This window comes from Brachypodium distachyon, chromosome 2 (genome assembly GCF_000005505.3).
Source record: "Brachypodium distachyon strain Bd21 chromosome 2, Brachypodium_distachyon_v3.0, whole genome shotgun sequence".
Taxonomy (NCBI): Eukaryota; Viridiplantae; Streptophyta; class Magnoliopsida; order Poales; family Poaceae; genus Brachypodium; species Brachypodium distachyon.
In genome coordinates, this window is record NC_016132.3 from 20,514,236 (window position 1) to 20,537,095 (window position 22,860).

Sequence of the window (22,860 nt, forward strand, 5' to 3'; positions counted from 1 at the left end):
CGGCCTGGATAGTATACACCCGGCTCCCAAACGAATCGCACCCGCCTGCGCCGCCTTCTCTTCTCCAGCGTCGGATTTGCCCCACTCGCCGTCCGCAGCTCCGCTTCCGCCCCGCGCCTTGTTCTACCACCTTCGCTTCCCTGCTCTCCGCGCGCTCGCTCGCTCGCTCGCCTATATAAGGTACGCCTCCCTCTCCCCAAACCCCTCCCCTCGCCAGGATTGGGGCTGCTAGGGTTTGCTGGTTTGAGCTGATGGATCTGGGGTTCCGGTTGCGGCTGTGGTGCAGGAGGAATGGCGGACGCGCCGGCGAGCCCCGGGGGCGGCGGCGGCGGAGGCGGGAGCCACGACAGCGGCGGCAGCCCCAGGGGCGGCGGCTACGGTGGCGTCAGGGAGCAGGACAGGTTCCTGCCCATCGCCAACATCAGCCGCATCATGAAAAAGGCCATACCGGCCAACGGGAAGATTGCCAAGGACGCCAAGGAGACCGTGCAGGAGTGCGTCTCCGAGTTCATCTCCTTCATCACCAGCGAGTAAGTCGCCTGCTGCTTGCTGCTGCTGCTCTGTTTTGGATGCTGAAATGTTTAGGTGGTTCGGTGCTGACTTGTCAGCGTTTTCGGTTGTCTGCAGGGCGAGTGACAAGTGCCAGAGGGAGAAACGCAAGACCATCAACGGCGACGACCTGCTGTGGGCGATGGCAACTTTGGGGTTTGAGGACTACATCGAACCACTCAAGGTCTACCTGCAAAAGTACAGAGAGGTGCGTACAGATGTATGTGTGGTTGTTCGGGTAAATCGAAATTGGAGGCTATTGTGCGATGATTGGGGTGGATTGGTGGTGCTTTGGGGAATTATGGGGCCATCACCAGTTCGGTTCTCCCTGTAGCCGCACGTAGCTAAATTGCTCTGTTCGGCTTAGTCTTAATTGTCAAGCCTAAATAATTCTTAAGGACCCACACTGCTTGCAGTCAATTGTTCTTACACAGTTTGTTTGGTTGGGGGAAGTTCATGGCAGAGTATTTGTTTGGTGCGTGAATAGCTGGTATAGGGTCATAAGGCTTGAGGGTTCATGGTCTAACTCCCATCACCAGGGGAGGGGGTGGGTGAATGGGTGGGAATTCACTGTGAATTGCTTTCTAAAAGGAGATCCCAGCCCTTCATTGTAAGTTTGTAACTTATGTTATATTCTCGAGCATGTTAGATCCTAATTCCTAATGGTTTCAAATCTGCCCTACCTAACAAGGGATTGGGCTGAAATCAAACTTACATGATCCAGCCAACTACAAATTCCCTCCTCTGAACTCTCTCATTCCCCTTCACAAAGGTTGGCTAACAGGCCATTAAAATGTGTGTTGCTTTATCATTCCAGTTACTGTCATTAAGAGCTTCAGTCAGTAACTGTTGTTCAGAGTACAAAATGATTCGAAGAACTAAGGATTGTCTTCCGCCATTCCTAACCTCTTGTTCATGCCACAGTTACTTGATTCTAGTTACCAATTTGATAGGTGTATGGTATTCCTCAATCCTCATATCAGGTCTTATTTCTATCTATGCTTGTGTATAAAACATAAGTTATTTCAGGACATGTAGCCTATCTATTTGAATGCTACATTTCATAAGAAAAGTTCAGAACCTATGAAAAGAATCCTTGCATTACACGTTCCTGAAAGTTCCTTGCTTGGAGCTATGCATCCTACTTGCAAGTTATACACAATCTAGCTTAAAGAATAAAAACCAACTGTGCATTCAATACTTCTTTCAACAGTTTAGAGTTTATGTATGGCCCTGTATACTTCTTATCTTATTTATTTTTATGGTTGTCCATCTGACATGGTTTCTCTTTGTCTTTTGTTTGGCGCACGGCTATTCTCATTGCAGATGGAGGTATGTGGTATTTGATTATGTATTAGTTTTGTTTCATAAGTTATTTATTCCCCTTGGTTATGGGTTCTCATATTATGTGATCTTAGAAATTGGGGTGCATTCTTGAAACATGGAATTTTGATCGAAGATTAAACTACTCTGGAAATTTATAAGTACGAGAGCAATTCAAGCCTTCATCATTTAGCTGATATGTCCACCGTTGAACTGACCGTGTTCAAATGTTTGAAGGCATATAGCTCATCACAGATGCCAATAATCCATCAGTCCTGAATTACGAAAATATCCTTTCAATTATATATGTACTCCTATTAAGATTTCAATCGGTGGCGGCGGTGTATCCACCATATTCTTACATCTGGAACCATTAGTAAAGCTTTCGAAGACATGGGACGAAACACGATAACAATACGTAGACATGTTAGGGGCTAAAGTAACTTATGTGTAGCAGCGCACATGTATTTAGCTAGTTTTCTAGGGTATTTGTATAACATACTTGCGTAGATAATAAATTTATTAAGCTTTGTAGTTCCAGGAGCTATTTGTATTGTTTCTTACCAACAGAGCAAAAAATATGCAGACTACCTGCACACATATTTTTGTTCTTTGGACATTTGTACGTGAGATTGGATCGAAAGTCCAACTATGCACCATACAGTTACTGATTGGTTAGGTTCAATTAGAACTTTGCATCCTTCCCCTTTTCGTTAACCATTTAATAGCTGCCCTCGTGCACCTACTGCTTCTCAAGATCACATGATTGATCAATTGTGCTATAAAGCCTACACATACTGGGGAGTTATGACAAACATCACTGATCTCCTTTCTTTAATAATTGACAGGGTGATAGTAAGTTAACTTCAAAGTCTGGTGATGGTTCTGTTAAAAAGGATACACTTGGTCCTCATACAGGAACAAGTAGCTCAAGTGCGCAAGGGGTTAGTATATGCCTGTTTTCTTGTTTTTATATAATAATGCTGAAAAACTGAGCTATGTGTCCTTTGTAGATGGGCCAACAAGTAGCTTACAACCAAGGAATGGGTTATATGCAACCTCAGGTGATTTTTCTTAAATATGTTTGATAGGCATAGTCTTCTGTCATGGCTATCTTGTCAATCTGATTCCTTCTCACTAGTGGAATGCCACAATCAGTTGCGGTAAATCTGTGTATTTTGCCGACTGCAGAAATGTGAGTTCCTATCTAGTGATAACTTTACCAACTGGCTGCCCTTTCCATTCTTCCATTCTGCAGAGTTTAATGATTTATCAATAAAAGTAATGAGAAACAAAGATATCCACTTTTATGCAGAACATATACTGTTAATCAAGACCAATAAGGCTTCATTTGGTTAGGAAGATCCCGGTGGGGATTGGCAGGGATTGGCAGGATTTTAGGTCAAATTCCTGCCAATCCTCTCCAATCCCCCCAGGGATGGGTGTAAGCAAATTGGCCCTAAGGATGAAACAAGAAAATGGAATAAATGATACGGAGTAATTGATAAGTCAGGATAAGTGGATGACTATTTACAGTTAGCTTGTTTCTTTTTATATTTCTTCAGTTGATCAGATATAGGAGAATTGCAAAATTATATTTCTTCAGTTGATCAGATTTAGGAGAATTGCAAAATTTTACTCAAAAGCTGGAACTTTGTGAAAAAGTAGGTTAGCCCCTCCAACCTATGTTGGTGAATTGTCCCTTTTTGGTTGTCTCATATAGTCTGAGCATGTCAGAGTGCATAAGCACTAAATTTGGCCTAGGAAAAATGGATGGTTGATGATGATAAGACCAGATTCATTGTGTTAGGACATGAATATGATGTGTCCAGCTAGAGCCAGGTTTATTTGTTTTCATCTGCCTCATATGTGATAAAGTGTTCAGACTACCAACTTTCAGCATTTCAAACATGAAGCATGTTTTCGCTTTTGCACATGGAACTAAACTCCATTCACCTATTGACATCAAAAACAGTCTATAATGCAATTGTGTACTCAGCATCTCATACATGTGTTTGCTGATGGTTATTTTCTTTTCCCTTGCCCAGTACCATAATGGGGACATCTCAAACTGAAAGATACCTACTCTGTGACTGCTGCTGCTCCGCAAGGTACTTATCGCCCTGAAAACCTAGGCTGTCATGGAGTTCTCTGATATTATAATCCCTGTAGGAAATGCTCATTTGTTGATACATTTCTGACAGGTGGGTTTTGATTTGTCGACATTCGCTGATATACACCTTATGGGGAGCACTAAGCGGTCAAGGAACTTACTACCCCCATTAGGTTGTTGTCTGCCAGTCTGCCAGAACTGATTCTCCGAAGGGTCAAACGCTGCATATGCCAAGGCTGCTTCACAGATGTAAATTAGGTTTTCCTGAGAATAGTTTCAGTTCTGGTTCTGGATCATTTCTGTCTGTATATTTATGACGATTTGGCAATTTTGCCTTTTGGCTGTCATTTGTTTGCATAGGATTTGTATTGGGGGAGGCATAAATCCAGTGTAACTCATCCTAAACTAGTGTGTTAGTCTTATCCGACTCTGAGGAGACTTGCTTCAGTTGTCATAAACACCATGCAAACGTGTTCTATATGCTAAGATAAGAATGTTTGCCATATTACGGAGTATGTCAGTACGCTTGAATGCATCGGACCACCTCTTCTAGGTCTCCCTATGGCTTAGTCTAAGGGCAAATGAACCTAATAGGCTCATGTCCTGTAGGTCAGCAAAGAAGGATTTTGTCACTTGCATTTTAATAACTATGAAGTTGCTAGATTTTGCTGGTACCACAAGAAAAGCATAGGTACAATTTAATATACAAGACAACTACGACCGTACAAAGAATTCATGCACCAACCAACCTCAGCCATCATCCAGCCTCGTGACCAGTAAACTCCAACCAGAAAGCTTCAGACGGAAATCTAGCCCCAGGATTTCCAATGATGAGAAACAATGTTCTCAGATTTACTCTCGTCTTCCACAAAGTTCCACCCGGAATATGATCTGGAATTGTATCATTGCATTAATTAGAGAGATTGCCAGTCCATTGCTAAGAGCAAAAGCACAGCAGGCCACAAACACAAAAAACAATTACTCCGTATTCATTTTCCCTTCATCCCAGAGTTCAGTTCTAACTCCCCTGCCAACCACGTAGATACTTTTATCGAGCCAGTTTCAGTTTCCACTCATGTTTAGAAGGAAAATAAACTTGATGAGCTATCATCTTCACATGAAAGGTTAAGAACCCCCTGTCAGAGGGGCCTAAGACAAACCCAGCCTGTAATGTTTCGCACTGAATGATAAACCATATGCAAGTGGGCAACCAACAAGCCCACATATAAGGTTGACTTTAGATATACTTATATGTAGATTCCGAGGGATATCCATTCACATCCTTACCATAAGCAGATTCTCCCCCAAAACATGTTCTCTGACCATTACCAAAAACTTCCCTACATCGGCTACATGCCATTTGTAGAAGACCAGACCAAAAATGAGATTCTCCTTATTTCGCTGCACATTGAGTATATTCAAAGACGTACTTACCACTCGGCAGATGTTACAGGGTTCTCGTGCGAATCAGTTTCAGGTCGCAGCAACAATGGAGTGAAAGCTAAACAAAATTTGATGATCGACCAATATGAAAGTAGAATCAGCAGGCAAAATACATGAAACATGATGCGAAATGAAGAAATGAGCTCCAGAACACAACCAGTTTACAAATGAAAATCGATACAAGAATCATGACATCCCAGCAGATTGACCAAAGGGCCTGACCTAAAATGTAGGAATTTAATGGCTTGCCTACTTGATCCGTGATGCTAAGTTGCTAATCCAGTGGAAGCTGCACTAACATTTCAGAATAACTCCGTTTATGATTACACTGATACGTATGCTCCCGAAACAACTAGATGGAATTTATATTGAAGGGAGCAAATATGCTAATGCCTTAGTCACTAAAACCTAATAGCATTTGGATGCTAAAGTCAGACTCCCGTTTTGCTATACAAAACACAACATACAGATGGGAGAATCGGTTGAGCAAATTACCTCAATATCAATAGAAACAAGAATTGAACAAAGCTAGCCGGTTTGTTCAGTCTTGTCCATCAGCTGCCTCAGCCATGGCCTCCTCATCAGCTGCTATAGCTTTGTCATCTGGCCCTTCAACTGTGGCATCCACTACAGTTTTCCCGGCTGTAGTAGCTTTCGGCGCTTCAGCCGTGGCATCCTCTACTATTTTATTGACTGTTGTTGTAGCTGTCTGACCTGGTGCATCAACTGTGGCATCCGTCGTAGCTTTCTCACTTGGGGCCTCATCCTTTATGGATTTCTCGGTTGTTGTAACTTTCTTATCTAGTGGTGCAACCGTGTCATCCTCTACGGTTCTCTCGGTTGCTGTAGCTTTGTCGTCTCGTGCATCAACCATCGCATCCTCTACGATATTATTGGCTGTTGTAGCTGTCTGATCTGGTGCATCAACTGTGGCATCCTCTGCGGGGTTTTCATCTGCTGTAGCTTTCTCACATGGTGCTTCAACCATGGCATCCTTTAAAGGTTTCTCGGATGTTGTAACTTTCTCATCTACTGCTGCAACCGTGTCATCCTCGATTGCTGTAGCTTTCTCATCCAGTGCTTCAACCGGGTCTACAGTTCTTTCGACTGCTGTAGCTTTCTCATCCAGTGCTTCAACTATGCCATCCTCTTCAGTCTTCTTGGCAAATTTAGCAGTCTCATCCGCTGCTTCAACCGTGGCATTATCTATTATGTTCTTGGCTTCTGTATTTCTCTCATCTGGTACTGCAACAGTGGCATCATCTGCAGTTTTTTCAGCTGTTGTAGTTTCAGCTTTGGTGGTCTCGCCAGCTTGAGTTTCAGTAGCAGTTTTGTCGTCCACAGTTTCCTCAGCTGGTGCTTCACCTTTTGACTCCACAGCTCCCTTAACCATTACTTCAGCCATAGCTATATCTTCAGCAGTTTGTTTCCCCACATCAATCGGTTCAATTGCTGCGTCAGTTCCATCCCCTGCTTGAACAGTTTTCTCAACACAGCAGACTTGTTTGTGTGCCACTTCAACGGCAGTGTTGGATTCCACAATTTCCTTATTTGGCCCAGATTCTTGCACTGATGCTTTGGTTAGTACTTCAGCCGTGTCAGCTTTTGTGCTCACTTGTTCTACCAATGTTTTGCATGCAGCTTGAAAATGCACAGCTTCTGGTCGCACCTCAGATCCTTGAACTTCTGGAGTGTCAGCACATGCAGGATCAGACAGAACTGCAGCTGATTCCTTAACCGGAAGTTTGGCTTGCTCAGTTGCAACTTGACCTACTAATTTTTCAGTAAAAGCATTAACTTCCAACTTCACATCAGAAGGAATTTCAGCTGATGCTTCGTTTGGAGCTTGAAATTCCATGGTCTGCTCAGTTGCATCTTGTCCCACTGTTTTTTCAGTACAACTTTGAGCTTGCGACTCCATAGGTACAACGGTCTCTTCTGGAACTTTATTCTCAGTATTAGCCTCAGTTACATACTTTGTACCCTCATTTGGAAGTTCTTTCTTGGCCTGCTCAGTCGCACCAACTACCTGAACAGCTCCAGTTGCAGCTCCAGACAGTACAATCTCTGATTGATCTTTAAGTGGCACTTCATCCCGAACGCAAGCCTCACTATTATTGGCTTCTGATGAGCCTAGAGAAAACGGCATATTCACAAGACGATAGCTACGAAGCGAAGGACCAAAAGTACCATACTTCCCAGCAACAGTAAACGCCCTTTCAGCATCAGCACGCTTCTTGAAGACAATTTTAACAGTATTTGTGCTTTTGTGCACTTCAGTTTCAGATTCTTTGAGCGGACCATAGCGACCGAATTTCTTGATCAGATCAGTTTCTGATGGAAGATCAATCGACTTGCCAAAGCTTAAAACAAGTGCAGTGGGCTTCCACTCGTCAACCATCTTTTCATCGACATGGATAATTGATCTTTCTATCACTTGTATCTGTTTCTTAGGAGTCAATGCTTCCAGATGCTCTACAGTGGGCCCATCTGTTTCTTGTGATGATCTGCGCCTACGCCTTGGCCTCGTGTTGGTACCAGTTCCTTTAAGGCTATGAATCGGATGGTTATGCAAACTCAAACCAGACCAGTAGGAGTCCTGCATATGATCAGTAGTCTCTAGCTCAGGAGAAGGTAAAACCCTCCTCTTTCTCCCCCTCTTTGCTGTACTTTTTTCGATAATGTTTGCTTCCGTAGTAGTGGAAACAACATAGTTCCTGTAATCACTGAAGTAACTGATGATCATTGCTGAAAAATTATATCTGTCCATTGGCTCTGTGGCAACGGAACAGAGCTGCGAGAATAACTCCATTGGATCCGCAGTGTGATGCTTGTGCATGCGTCTCCTCTTTGCGCGCTTCTCCACGGTAATTTCATTATCGTCGTCATCACTGGAGACATCAAATTCTGCATTATCTGCTTCTGCGGGGTTCTTATAAACTGTTAGTTCATTCTGAGACTTCACAATTGATGAAGATCCTGTCAGCTGGCTTGCAGCTCGCCGAATGCACTCCCCAATCTTGAAAGAACCACCAAAAGCTGGAGTTGATGACTTGGTCTCTGCATCATCAAACAAGTCAAGACTTCTTTTCTTCTTATTTGATAAGTCATCAAAATCATCCCTAACCACCCGTCTTTCCATGGGAGCACCATAAGCGGTATTATTGGACAGACTGGAGGCAGGCTTTTTTCCCGTCAACTCTCGGTTATCCTCAGGCTTCTGCTTACGAGGTCTCCCCCTGCCTCTTTTGGGCTTGTCATTGCTAGGAAGCACTTCACTAGCGACAACTTCCTCAACGATTACATTCTTTGTGGGAGAAGTGTCCATGTCATTCTCGGCCCATGCACTGCCAGTTTGGAATGATGCCAGTTCAGGGCATCCCTTAGATCGATAGAAAGATGTAAGTTGAGAACAAGCTATCACTAGCTCTAGCAGATCACCCCCTTGGCCAGGGAACAGAGCTAACGACCTAACATAATGAAGAAGGCTTGCTGGACTAAAACATGCTAAGATCTCAGACCGGTTAACTGCTGAGCAAGTAACTCCATCCTTGAGCCCAGCATTCTCAACCATATATGACATTCCATTGTCAGATAGCTCTTCTGGCAAACAAGCACAGCTCATCCCTGACAAAATCCGTCTTGAGAGTTCTTCTAGCGCATAATTAACTGAACTGACAAAGGCATCAGAACTACTCTGTTTTTCCATTTGTGAATAGTTTGTTACAAAAGGCTTCAACTGGGATTCATCACACCATGCAAAACTGCTGTCACCAAAATACGCAACCAGACGATTACCCTTTTTCTGGTGCTTCAGTGCCAATTCAGATGCATCTGAATGATCAAAAATCTCACCAGGCCACCAAGGATGACTTTTCACTTTACCCCAGACAAGATCAGAAACTTGAAAACCATCTTTAACAGGAAGAGGAAGGCAGTATCTAGCACACTGAGCAGAATTTGCTGGACCATTCTGTGTTTCTTCATCAAAATGTGCTTCACCATTATCATTTCCAGTATTACCGACTGTATGGCTTGCATTGACATGGTTTTCTTCAAGTTCGCTGGATGCTGAAATGGAGCGAGTACATAGTATTCAATGATGCGAGTTAGAAATAGTGTCATTGGTAAGCAGCACACAAAGAGATTGGAGCCATGTATAGTCTTCTTACCGGCTCCAGCATGTTCAGTAGCGGCAGAACCAGGCGGTACCACCACTTCACCAGTAACAGCAACATCTCCAGATGCAACCGGCTTCCGCTCAGGCTCGCCCGTCGAAGCTCTAGCTTCTGTTTCTCCATCACGCCCTTGCGCCTCGCCAATGGATTCATCTCCACATCCTTCCGAAATAACCATGCCAGCCGACTCTGTCGCATAGAGTGGATCAGTCGCTGCTGCCGCATCTAGAACAACGCCCGCGGTCAGCGCGCCAACACGCCTCGCCACCGCAGCACCCTCCACCTTCACCCCAGCGACAACCTCCTCCGAGGCTTCCGCCATCGCCACATCAGAATCCCCCGCGGGTCCCGAGCTCGCCCTGGCAGCATCCACAGCCTCAGGCCGCAAGTCCTGCTTCAGCCCGCCTCGCCCGCTGTCTCCCCCCGGATCCGAGGCCGCAGGTCTCGAGCTCATCGGAGCAAGGTCTCAGGGTAGTCCCGAGAGTGAATCTGGAGGGTTGGAGCGAAAACAAACAAAAATCAGCGAAGGGGCTCGAAATTCCCCACCTCGATCTGGAAAGGCTGCAGGGCGAGGGGTGGGCGAAACCCTAGGCCCGGATCAGCACGTGGAGCTCGGAATTTACCTGGCGCGGGGGGAGGTCTCACTGCGGCCTTCGGGCGGAGACGGAGCGGAGGCGAAGGGAGAACGAGAAGGAGGAGGAAGAGATGGCAGAAGAGCGAGCCGGATGCGGGAGCGAGCGCACAAGGAGAGTGTCGCTGCGCCCTAGTCGCGTGCAGAGGCACATCAGCGCCCGACAGAGCAGCGTGTGCGTTTTGGATTGACGGGCCGCAGTGGGATGATGGGCGAGAGCACCACGATCTGATCCGTTTTTCAATTCTCTGCGAGCCCAACTGTAGCCCAGTGTCCGAGCGTTATTTTCGGGTTTGATTTTCATACTTCCTCCTATCTCAAATTTGCCAAATATATCTATGTCTAAAACGTGTTTTTGATACATGTATTATTTCGACAATTAATATGAATTAGAGAGAGTATCAAAATGGAAAATAAACAGATGACACAGTTTAAAGGCGACGAACTCGTGGAGCGAGCATATACAGTAAGTTGCTCCATTGGTATCTAATTAATTAATTAATAATATGCCAACACATAAGCGTTAGAGCATGTACAATGTAAGGTGCTAAGACAGGTGCTTACGAAAATAAACCAACATTTTTTTAAGCACCAGTGCTTATTTGTATAGAGGAGGTGACAAGTTAGGCATCTGCTTAGTCTAAATAAGCATCAGTGCTTAACAAAAACCGGTTAATTTTTCTAAGCACCCATCTAGACATTTTGCATTGTACATGCTCTTATTATTTTTAATATACAGTGCCAAACTCCAACTTCCATTCTCAAAGACTCAAACCCCCTCCCGTGCATCCACTCTAGCAGCCAACCGTATAGTGTTTACCGTTATATATGGCTGGAATTTAAATTTCAAACTCGCGAGTTAAATGAGTAGCTCGACTGGCTCAAACTCAAAGTTTAATGAGTCGAGTCGAGTTTGGTTTTGAGCTCGTTAATGAAACAAGTTCGAGTAACGAGCTACTCGTTTGACTCGATCAAATTTAACCCAAGACATATAATTGATTCAACAACAAGCCCAAGAATCTAACACCAAATTCACTCCTCTCTTCGGCCCATGGCTCACTTCTCTTCTTGAGCACTTCCCACATGTCTCCACACGCACACAAACCCTTCCATGGCCTCATCCTCATCTCGTATCAATCGGAAACATGCATGTTCAATTTTTTAAATGAGTCACACGAGTCTAGCCGAGTTTGCTTTTGAACTTGTTATGTCATCGAGTCGAGTTGAGCTAGATCGTTATCTTCGAGCCGAACTGGTTTGTTACGCACCCTATCACTGACCCCCAACGCCCCATCCCGGCAGCCTTCGAACCCAAAGCTCATCAATCGTCAACCCCGGCCTCAAGCTTGCCCCAACGTCTCATAAGTTGTTTAATCGTCCTAATGTTTTTGCTTGTTGCTGCTGCAAGGTCATTTTAGTTACTCCCTCCATCCCGAATTAACGGACGTAGATTTGTATAAATTCTTATACAAATCCACGTCGGTTAATTTGGGACGGAGGGAGTATGTTTTTCGCTCCATGGGTCTCTGTGAATACCCGATTATCTATCAAGTATGGATATGGGCAGGATTTGTGCCCCATGCATGACATTCTTTACCGGTTCTGTCATGTACTATGTTGTTAATGAATAAATCTCCTTTCTTAAAAAAAAAGTATAGGGCAATCGATGGTCTTCATGTAGTACCTTGCACATGGATATTAGGACATATACTGAATTCAAACTTGATGGTTTGAGCTGTTATAAACCATACTTTCACCTCCTCAGAGCTGAAACTTTTACTTGAGAACATCACTGCCCTAACAACAGTATATTTTTTTTGGAATGTTTTAAAACTACTAAACATGGTTTCCACAGAGTTATACTGTAAAGTGGCTTTCACTGTCACTGGATGTTTTCTAATGTTTATTTATTCTGTTGTGTTATCTACAAGCACGTATTATTGCTCGTACATACGAGCATTGATACATATCAATGACGTCATAATACTAGTATCTCAAACACGGAGTAGTAAAGACATGTGTATATATTGTATTTTTTACAGAAAATGGAAGGTTTGTCAAGCAACAAAATGGAAGATTTTTTGATGGTATAGAAAACGATAGTTTTATTACCCTCGCCTGTGCATAATGACAGTAAAAGTAAATATTGGTACTAAGGTTGTAGTAACAGTTATGCTTTAAAAAAAAGGTTGTAACGGTTTAGAGTAGAGTAAAATAAAGAGAAGGTTAGGTGAAATCGAGAGGTTGACTGGCGAGCAATTTCTTTTCGTCTTGCGCTTCAATCCGCGCTGGACAGACGGACCAAAATTTAGTACTCACTCCGTCTAATAAAAGATGTCTCAAGTTTGTCAAAATTTGAATGTATCTAGACATGACTTAGTGTATACATGGATTCAGAGATTTACTTTTTTACACTCACTTATCTACGTATTGGCAAGTAGCAAATATATATGCTATGCTTAGTACTCGAAATGAGCTTAGCTTCTAAATGGAAGAGGTGTAAACGCTCAGGAAAAGATCGATAGTTAACAAAACCAATCCTAGACCTAGCAGATAAAGCGGGTAAGAAGCATACTACGCACCCTTGATCCTTTCCCCTCGCTCTGAACCTGTGTCTGCATAAGACAATACATACGGCGAAGTCAATGCATCGCTTCGTATCCCGGATAAGGACTCCGCTTAAGTGAAATAAGGGAGCTTTCTAGGCCCATTCACTCTACTTAATATGTCTACATACATCCAAATTTTGACAAATTTGAGACATTTTTTGTTGGACGGAAAAAATACTGTATTTGTTTGTTAACACAAAATACTAAAATTATGCTGATCCACGCAGCACCGTGCCGGCCACCAGAGGCCTCCGCAATGTTGATGATCAGTGCATTATACGTACGTCTATTATGGGATTTAATCGTAGTCCTTTCAGCCCTTCCAGGCGCTGAACATGCTGCCTCGCAGGTACGGGTGCAAGTCAAGTTGTGGTGCAAGTGGGACTGGATAGAACGGATACAGTTGATAGCAAATGATTTAACAGAAATTTCAGAACCATATGATCAAATTCATACATCAATAGCAAATGATTTAACAGAAACCAGATATATTCAGATACAATTGTATTTGTTCTGAACCTGACAAAAGTGGTTTAACAGAACTAGATACATTCAGATAGCAAGTTTGCCCAATTATGTGTGCTTCTATCAATTACTTGGTCCTTACCTGCTCTGCATAAGGATTCCACTGTAGGTCAAGGAGAATTACATGGCAAATACTCCGTAGCAACCATGTCTGAGACAAAGATTACCTGCTTTCAATGACATAATCATAACTCTAAACTCAAGAAGGAAAACGGTTCTCATAAGACCAGTGTCAAATGATTGTCCAGAGAATTATATATGCAGTACTTCAAGTAGTTCAACTTAACTCCTACCAAGTCTATGAATGATCGCAACAAGTAGAGCATGAATTTCCTTCCATGAGTCCAGCCAAGCATTTGATATTAGCACAGAATTTCCAGTCCAGTAGAGTATGAACAAGTAAACGATGACACTCCTATCAAGTCCAGTACATGCTTTTAGCATTCCAGTACATGATTGTGTCCCTGTGATACTGACAAGCAGTTAGAAAGATAGCATTCGTTGCACTTCAGAGAGCACATTGTTCTGGCAAAGTAATCCAACTCTTCAGTCTATATAAAGACAAATAACATCATGCAGACAGGTCAATCAAAGTCCCAGGTCTGAAGCTAAAAGCATCAGCCAAGCAAAAACATGAAAGCACAGTTTCTTTCAAGCATGTTCGTGTCCTTTTCTTGATGTTGTTGACATAGAACGACTTGAAAACAACATCAATCTGGATCATGCATTTTCCAAAACATGCTTGATATGCAGTCCCAAAACATGAGAAGTGACAAGGACAAAAAAAACCTGCCTGCCTTCTCCAAAGTCTTATGGATCAGAACAAGACATGATTGCAAAATTAACAGTACAGTACTAGACATGCATGGCCAAAATAAGCACTATACTTCCAACAGTATAACAAATATCTGTAAAGATAGAATGGAGAATTTATTTGTACAGGACTACAAAGAACTATAGATCTACAGATCAGTAGGTCAGGTTGGGAGCTCTAACGGCTACTACAGAGCAGTACCAGACAGTAAAAGAAAATCAAACAACCAAATATTGACTTAGAGAAGGGGAAATACATCTTATTGACAATGATAAGGATGAATTCCTCTTCTTTCCATCCCTTGGCCCAAAACGTCTTGCTCTTCCGCACCTAGTTAGAGTCATGTGCCTTCGTGCAACTTGTGACGAGGATCGAGAGGAGCTGCGAAAACGGTAGGAGAAGGACATCGATCTGAGGAGTCGTGCCAGCCAAGATATGATTCGAGTGTGACCACGTGATGCCCCATACAAGAGTAGTTATTCTAGGGCTGACGGTCCCAATAAAGGGTGCGCCTGTTTTTCAAGCAATGTGAGAAAATGATATGATGCAACTCCTGGTTTACGTGACTCCCGATTTCACCAAACGACGCAAGCAGTTAATTAAAACTCCCACCTTACAGTCCGATGCCCATTATTATAAAAGTGGTGTGGCTTAATGTAAATGATGCATTAGGAATCAGTTTTAAATAAAGATATGTAGATGTCAGCATTTCCAAACAAATGCATGCACAATATACTGTGAACGATTGGATGTTGCATCCAAAAGTAAAGGTCTATTTCAACAGTAATCCCAAGGGAACAGCGAGAGCAGTTCCACTGATCATTGCACCAATTAATCAGAAGAACATATGATCTGACAATTGCACATGCTAGACAAGTAGATCTAGGCTAGACTATGTTTATACAAATGAAGGCGAATATGTCAATGCCCTAGTAACATAAAACTAACATTATGGTACTAGAAGAGTCAACTATCCATTGAGAATACAACCTGAATATTGACAGAAGTTCTGTGACTCAAGATAGGCCTGTCAGACAGTTAAGCCCACTTGTTCCTCAGATGCTTTGGTTGTGTCCTGTATTTTTAGTTTCCTAATCTGCAAGTTCAGTCGCAATTTCACCTCATATGGTTCCCTCAGATAATGGTTCAACAGCACCTCAATTTTCTAGTCTCCACAACAGGTACTTCAACTACCGACCCCGCAATTCCCTTAACCAACATATTCATCCTCCAGAGTGTTCTACCAAATATTCAGTAAGAGCTTAAGCTTGTAACTCCTAAGGTATGCTGTCCTCTTCTCGAGCTTCATCCGTATTATCAACTTCCGTGGTATCTTTGGAGGCTGCGACAACACAAACAAGACTGTGTTTCGGGACCTTACCTACAATTTCAATTTGCATGGTATCCGAGAGATCATCAAGTGACTCTTCATTTGTGACTTCATGTTGTCCTGTTTGTTTGACCATGTCAGCTTGTTCAAGCGATGTTCCCTTTATAGCTTCACCTTTGTCAACAATGTCAACTTGTGTTGAATACAGTGGAACTCTAGACACCCTAGGAGCTACAAGAAAACACATGTCACAAGTTACTATAAGCAACTAAGCATACAGCTTATTGAATTTTACGAAATCAATAGAAAGGATGTTTACCAAGAATCTCCAGGCCGCTATCTTCAGGGCGTAACTTAGAATCAGTTTCGGTCGTGTCTAGGAGGAATGGCATAGTCACAAGCCGAAAACTGCTAAGTGAAGGTCCAAAAGAATTAAAGTTGCCAGCAATACTGAAAGCCCTTTCAGCATCAACACATTTCTTGAATACAACTTTAGCAGTATTTGTGTTCTTGTGCACTTCAGTCTCGGTTTGTTTTAGTGGTCCATAACGACTGAAAAACCTAATAAGATCCCTTTCTGAAGGAAGAGCAGTTGACCAGCCAAAACTCAAAACAAGTGCAGTGGGCTTCATCTCATGGTGCATCTTCTCATCAACGTGGATAATTGGTCTTTCTATCACTTGTATCTTTTTGTTGGGACCAAACGCTCCAGGCTGCAGATACTTCGCCAGGGAAGAAAGATCTGATGAAGGCACAGATGTCCCTCGTGAAGATCTCCACCTACGGATCGGCCTTTTGCTGCCACTTTGTCCTCTAACGCTATGAATCGGGCCATTATGTAAACTCAGTCCAGACCAGTAGGCGTCCTGCATATGATCAGTTGTTTCTACCTCAGGAGAAGGCAAAGTTTTCTGCATTCCACTCCTCTTCCCATCAACTTCTCCAATGATGCTCACTTCAGTAGAAGCTGAAACTACAAAATTTCTGTAATCACTGAAGTAACTGATTGCCATCCCGGAGAAACTACACTCATTCATTGGCTCTATGGCGGCCGAGCGGACGTTTGCTAACAAGTCTTTTGGGTCCACATGATGGTTCCTCTGCATGCGTCTCCTTTTTGCCCACTTCTTCACGGAGAGTTCATTTACAACACCACTAGAGATGTCAAATTCACTACATTCTACTTCACCAGTGTTGTTATGAAATGTTTGTCCATTCTGAGGCTTCACAACGGGCCTTTTCTTCATCAACTCTAAGTTGTCTTCAGGTTTTCGTTCACGCGATCTCCCCTTGCCTCTTTTGGGCTTAAAATGGGTAGGTTGCACTTCATTGGTCAGATTTTCTCCCAACATGACATTCTTGGTAGATAAATTATCCATGCCATTCTCGGCCCATGCACTCTCAGTTTGAAGCGATGCAATTCCAAAACATCCCTTGGAACGATTGAAAGACATGAGTTGAGAGCAAGCTATCACTAAATCCAGCAGATCACCTCCTTGGCCAGGGGACAGAGCCAACGACTTAACATAACGAAGAAGGCTTCGTGGACTGAAATATTTCAAGGTCTCATCCTGGCTAACCGTAGAGCAAGTAACTCCATCCTTGAGCCCGGAATTCTCGATCACATAAGACATGCCATTGTCACAGAACTCTTCTGGGAGACAAGAGCAACTCATCCCCGACAATATTCGACTTGAGAGTTCTTGAAGTGAATGGTTAACTGAAATGGTGAGGGCGTCAGACTTGCTTTGGGCGTCAGACTTGCTTTGTTTCTCCATTTGTGAATAGTTTGCCATGAAAGGCTTCAACTGGGATTCATCACACCAAGCAAAAGTATTATCACCAAAAAACGCTACCAAATGGTTGCCCTTATTCTGATGCTTCAATGCCAGTTCAGATGCATGTGAAGGATCAAAAATCTCACCAGGCCACCAAGGATGACCTTGTACTTTACTCCAGACAAGATCAGAAGCTCCAAAACCATCTTTATCAAAGGGAGGAAGCTGATATCTAGCTTGCTGATCATCTTCTTCCCATTCTGCAAAATTATTGATGTCATGCAATCTGGAAAATAAAGGGGTGGAACCAACATGCAGTGTACATAATCTTGACCAGAGTCAAGACCAGAGTATGCTTACCGACTTCTGGGTCTTGAGGTATGGAGGAATCAGCTGAAAGTTCCACCGTCCCAGGAGCAACGGTTTGTACCTGCACCAGGTTACTCGCCGCCTCGCCCTGCAACCAAGCAGCTTCCACCATCATCACATCAAAATCCCCCATAACACTGAAACTCCCCTGCAACATCACCTCCCCGTCCGCCACGGACTCTTCCGCGGCATCCAAAAGCACTGGCTTTGACTGCCCCTCCCACTCCGTCCCTCCATGGTCGCCGTGAGCCGACCTCATCGCAGCAAGGTCCCGACGCGCCCACCCCGGCGAGGAATCTGCGGAATTGGAGCGACTAGGTTAGTGCAAAACGTCGACATTCGACTCGATCTTGACGGTGCGAGAGGGAACGGGAGGGATCACCTGGGGCGCGGACGATCGAGGGGGGCGGGGACGATGGCTAGGGTTTGGTGCCTTGGGGAGTTGGGGTTTTGGTCTCTGCGCGCGCGGGGGGGTGTTTTTTTGGGCTATTGCATGTTTTGTTGGACTGTAGAACGTGTGCGGTTATCACGGCGGAGTGTAAGGCGTGGTGGGACTGAAATGTAGGGACAGGAACAGACGCCATTCAGTTGGGTCCACCGCCTAGGCAAGAAGTGTGCATGGCGGTTCGCCGTCGTTGAGAAAGATCGGCGTGTCACATTCCGGCGGCGGGAGAGGAGCGGGGCTCTTTCCAACAGGTGATTGATTTCTTGTCGTTTACATTTATTTTTTCTCATTCTGTACAACGTTGATGTCTTGCAAAGATGATGATCACAGTTTTTGTTGCCACAAAACGCATTCGATTTCTCCCTGCTTTTGGCGATCCGTTGCGTCTTTCTTCTTATGATCTGTTTCATAGTTTAGGAGCGCGGCGGGAGAATGGGGAGAAAGGGGAGGTGGTTTGATGCCGTGCAAAGGATCTTGACCACGTCGGAACCTGATCGTGACGAGAAGGAAAGCAAGGTAAAATGATTTCCTTCAGTTCATTCCTATGTGAATTTCCTTTTCGTCATTTGAAGGAAAAATCAATCGATAATAAATATAATTCGAGCGACAATGTTTTCGACCCAAGAAGGCTGAGAGACCGGCGAACAAATCAAACTTCAGGAAGATATGGCAGTTCAGCAAGTCCAGCCCATCCAACCCTTCCTCCTCTGCGGCGCCGGAGACTGCTCTGCCGCCATCACAGCCTGATCATCAGCAGGAGGCCGAGGAGATCAGAGAGGCTGAATCCGCGGGAACGACGAGCGAACAAATTAGCGATGGCAGGTACCTGGTGGCGGAGCCGGCCTCCGCGACCGCCACCGCCGTCGCCGCACAGGCGACCGAGGCAGTTGCCAGCGTGGTGGCCGTCACGCCGAGAGCACCGGTGAGTTCAAAGGAGGAGCTCGCCATCGTCAGGATTCAGACGGCTTGCAGGGGCTATTTGGTAATGCATCTGCACGACTGCACCCCCACAAGAACATACTCGTATTTGCATAATCGTGCTGAAAACTTGGCAACATTTTAACCATGTCCAGGCAAGGAGAGGGCACCAGGCGAGAGGACAGGCTCGGCTGATGGAGCTGATGGAGGGGATCACCGTCAGGCGCCAGACCGAGGAGGCACTGTACTGCATGCAGACGATGACGAGAGTCCAGACACAGATAAACTCCAGGAGGGCCAAGACGGAGGAGGGCAAGAAGGCTCTCAAGAGCCAGATCCAGCAGAAGCAGAGTCTTGACAAAGCGAAGGTGACAAAGGACCATTTTGCTCCAATCACGTACTCCAGTTGACAATTGCATTCCCTTTTTCATTAAAAAATCACTCGTTCCAAAACAGTAATCAGAAACTGACGAAATGTCTGTTCGTGCTGATAATTCTCTGGTGTGCTAACTGAATCTGATCATGTGTAGCAGATTGGTGAAGGCTGGGATCATAGCCATCAGTCCAAGGAGCAGCTGGAAGCCTTGCAGGCGACGAAACAGGAAGCAGCGTCCAGGCGGCAAAGGGCGATGTCATACGCATTCTCTCGTCAGGTAGGTGAAGACCTCCATTGGATGACTGGAATTCACCGGCCGGCCTTGCTCTCTTCTTCGCTGAACTCTGTCTATCTGCGTTGCAGTGGAGGAACAGGCCCAGGAACCCTTCTGCTTCTGGACGAGGAGCCACCACGCCTATGCATGATCCAACGTTCATGGACCCCGGCTGCCCCAACTGGGGGTGGAGCATCGCGGAGCGGTCGATGGCGGCGGCGAGACCCTGGGAGAACCAGAGCGCGCCGCAGGGCAAGGACCGCGCTCCGGCGAAGAGCGCCGCTGGTGTCCGGACCGCCAAGCCGAGGGTGTCCATCTCGATCCAGATCCCACCACCCACCACGCCGCCAGGCAGCAGGTCCGCCCGGCCGCCGCCCGGATGGCCCTCGCCGTCGACCCCGACGCGGCCGCGCTCGCCGTCGGTGCTGGGCCGGGCCCCGAGCCCGCGGGGGAGCGCGCTCCACAGGTCGACGAGCGGGCTCTCCGAGCGGCCGCGGAGCAGCCAGGAGCACCTGGGCAGCGGGAGCAGCAGCCCGATCCAAGGCGGGAAGGAGCAGCAGCAGGGCCCGCTGTCGCTGCGGCGGACGACGAGCTTGCGGTCGGGGGAGCTGCCGAGGCTGAGCCTGGGAGCGAGACCGGACGTCGACACGAGCGAGGCGGGCGGCGCGCCGGTGACGCCCAGCTACATGCAGCCGACCAAGTCGGTGCGGGCCAAGGCCGGGGGGGGCGCGAGCCCCGCGGCGGGCGACAGGGCGGCCGAGTTCCCGCCTGAGAAGGCGCCTCCGGTGTCCTCGCCGTCGGTGAAGAAGCGCCTGCCGATGGAATTCGCGAAGAAAGCGAGCGTGCCGCCGGCGTCGCCGAGAAAGCTTAAGGCGGCGGAGAGGGCGAAGCGGCCCTCGCAGCCTCCCAGTCCCAGGTTGTAGGTAGGTGGCCGACGGACGCATATCCAGAGTCTGGTATTTGCCCGTTCGAGTGAATTTTAACTTTTTTTTTTGCCTGATTTCGAATTGTAGTTTTTGGGTGTCCATCCTTTTTTAGTAAATATCACAAAATTCTTGATTTCCGACAAACCTGTCGCGAAACTACAAATTTTTCGTTTTTTTATCACATAACCAGCCGTCTTGGACAAAATTGTATCAGTAAACCCATAATCGTGCCGTCAACGTGGCTATCAGCGAAACTGATATCGGGGCCCACATGTTAGCCTTAGAAACGAAAACTGTGTTAACTTAGTCCGGTTTGGTTCGGTTTTCTACCGGTTTGGGCCATGGAGATTGAGGGTACGAGCGCGCCCGCAGCAAAGCCCCTCCGCCGCCCTGATGTTCGTTTCGCTGTTAGCGGCGTTGACAGCCGTTACTCCGGCAACCGGTTCTTGACCCACAGCCGCCGCTGATGCTGCCCCACACGAGGCGACGAGTTCGCCGACGCGGCTGTGTTAGCGCGCGCCCTCGTCAGCAACTACGACGGCCGCGGCCAAAGCCAAGAGTCACAGAACGCCCGGCCCCCTAACTACAAATCGAATCACCTATTTCTATTGAGAACGGCGGCGCGTGCGGGCAGCGGCAGCACGGGGCAGCGGAAAACGAGGCAAGCAGCGAGGCTTGGTGGGAGCGGCGGCGTGCTCCAGACCACACCCACAAGAAGTTTGTCAAAAATGTCAGGCAAAACTTTATTTTGGTAGGGGGTTGCGACTGGGTCCATACTCCCTCCTATAATCAAAAATTCGTTGACACGTCCCGTACGAGCAAACGCCGGACCTCATATGGGAGGACGAACGAAGATGCTATAACCAAGGAATCTTGCTATGGGATACACCGGTACCGATGCTCTTCTGGATCTTACAATGTTGGACAGTGTGTTTCTCTTTGAGCGAGTGTTTGAGCATAGTTGGGCTGTTGGAGTTGGCCGACAGTTTTTGGTTCCAATAAATGTAGATACTTCTAAAAATTTATGCGTAATTTTTATTTTTCGGGTCTTTTTCTTTGATTCTCGAACTCCTGGTCTTCTCCATGTCAGCCTAGTAGTTCGTGCGTGCGATTCATATTAAGTGACTTTTTATTATATGTGTATTTAGACGTTTTTTAGACATAGATACATCCATATTTGGACAAATTTGAGTCAATTAATATGGGACGGAGGGAGGACGTGTTGGGCGTGAAAATGCAAAACATGAGTAGTACTAGCTACGTAATCCCTCCATTTCACAAAGGTTGACGTATTTCGTTTCGTTAAGACAAGCCTTTACCAAGAATTAAGAATTACTCTATTAATATGTAAGTTATATGATACGTAACCATCGTTACAAGAACTTTTAAAGACGAATTCATTGATATGAATTTCATGTATGAAAAAATATATATCAATAAAGTTTTTATTTGTCAAAATCTTGTCTTAACGAAACAAAATAGGCCAACAAATGGAGGGAGTATTATTTTTTGGTCAAACCAAAACATATTGAGAAATTAATCGTCTGACTGGGCCGCTGACATGTCAGCCCAATACCCACCGGCCTCACGTTTCAGACCGTGAGCCTTGTTCGGTTTTGGAGGCCGTAAAGTCCGCGGCAGGAGGTCCGGAACCAACGATATGGGCCTTCAGGATCGGCCCATCTGACGGGCTCAGCGGCCTGCAGAGCCACCCGGCTCGCTTTTATAAGCACACGAGACCTCCCCCAGAAACCCTACCTTACAGCGCCGCCTCTGCCGCAAAGCTATCGCTGCTCTCTATCCCTTCCTTCTCCTTTCGTTGGCAGCAAGCAAATCTGCGTGTGTGTTTTCATGCTTTCTGGTTTCTTGTTGTTTCGATCCTGTATTTGTTTGCGTTCCGTTGCCTCTTCTTTCGGCTTCAAGAGCTTTCCACTCTTGGTGGCCTTGTTCTGGAGGCGCAGAGAGAGCGTTGTGATGCAGGGGGCGTGTTGTATTACCCCGGCTGCCGTCTTCGCCCGGGGTCTTCTCCCCTGCGGCACTCACAAACGTAATATCGGTTGTTCTATTGTCTTAAATTTTTGCGAATTTATGTCTGTCCACCGGCGAGACGTTTGCAACGGAGCGTGATGACATGAATTTTTGTCGCCCCAGTCTTAGGATCCGGTTCGCCGGACCCGTGCTGAGTGACATGTTATCTAACCTGACTCCGACGCCAATGCATTCCCTTCTGCCGATCTCAATAGAAATTTCCGTAGTTCG

The 22,860-nt window shown here is 45.7% G+C and overlaps 4 protein-coding genes and 1 non-coding gene across 7 annotated transcripts; 3 read left to right on the top strand and 2 right to left on the bottom strand.

Annotated features, from left to right (window-relative positions):
• On the top strand, nucleotides 1–4,493 carry LOC100833263 (nuclear transcription factor Y subunit B). Its single transcript, XM_003568230.4, has 8 exons — nucleotides 1–180; nucleotides 287–530; nucleotides 628–757; nucleotides 1,876–1,881; nucleotides 2,721–2,816; nucleotides 2,886–2,936; nucleotides 3,921–3,983; nucleotides 4,077–4,493. The coding sequence occupies exons 2-7, from the start codon at nucleotides 292–294 to the stop codon at nucleotides 3,945–3,947; spliced, it is 549 nt and encodes a 182-aa protein (XP_003568278.1). The 5' UTR covers nucleotides 1–180; nucleotides 287–291; the 3' UTR covers nucleotides 3,948–3,983; nucleotides 4,077–4,493.
• Nucleotides 2,886–10,403, bottom strand: LOC100832128. 3 transcript variants are annotated; one of them, XR_001406159.2, is made up of 5 exons: nucleotides 10,230–10,399; nucleotides 9,601–10,095; nucleotides 5,924–9,499; nucleotides 4,735–4,876; nucleotides 2,886–3,124 (listed from the first exon to the last, which is right to left on the bottom strand). XR_001406159.2 is itself a non-coding variant. In XM_014899078.2 (5 exons), exons 2-4 carry the CDS (start codon nucleotides 10,058–10,060, stop codon nucleotides 5,970–5,972), a joined length of 3,774 nt encoding a protein of 1,257 aa, XP_014754564.1. In that variant the 5' UTR covers nucleotides 10,061–10,095; nucleotides 10,230–10,403; the 3' UTR covers nucleotides 4,592–4,876; nucleotides 5,924–5,969. The 3 variants fall into 3 exon arrangements, 2 of the variants coding, with proteins under 2 accessions (XP_014754564.1, XP_014754563.1); XM_014899078.2 differs by lacking the exon at nucleotides 2,886–3,124 and having other exon boundaries at nucleotides 4,592–4,876; nucleotides 5,924–6,263; nucleotides 6,480–9,499; nucleotides 10,230–10,403; XM_014899077.2 differs by lacking the exon at nucleotides 2,886–3,124 and having other exon boundaries at nucleotides 4,592–4,876.
• A 5,059-nt stretch (nucleotides 10,404–15,462) lies between these two features.
• On the bottom strand, nucleotides 15,463–17,921 carry LOC104581341. Its single transcript, XM_024458780.1, has 3 exons — nucleotides 17,654–17,921; nucleotides 15,835–17,553; nucleotides 15,463–15,746 (listed from the first exon to the last, which is right to left on the bottom strand). The coding sequence occupies exons 1-3, from the start codon at nucleotides 17,919–17,921 to the stop codon at nucleotides 15,463–15,465; spliced, it is 2,271 nt and encodes a 756-aa protein (XP_024314548.1).
• Nucleotides 17,922–18,539: 618 nt separating this feature from the next.
• On the top strand, nucleotides 18,540–20,741 carry LOC100832435 (protein IQ-DOMAIN 1). Its single transcript, XM_024458781.1, has 5 exons — nucleotides 18,540–18,623; nucleotides 18,712–19,089; nucleotides 19,181–19,393; nucleotides 19,559–19,678; nucleotides 19,765–20,741. Exons 1-5 carry the CDS (start codon nucleotides 18,540–18,542, stop codon nucleotides 20,596–20,598), a joined length of 1,629 nt encoding a protein of 542 aa, XP_024314549.1. The 3' UTR covers nucleotides 20,599–20,741.
• A 1,979-nt stretch (nucleotides 20,742–22,720) lies between these two features.
• Nucleotides 22,721–22,808, top strand: LOC112271214. The gene has a single exon (XR_002964207.1). It is a non-coding gene; the product is annotated as a small nucleolar RNA U31b (small nucleolar RNA).
• The last annotated feature ends 52 nt before the right edge of the window (nucleotides 22,809–22,860 follow it).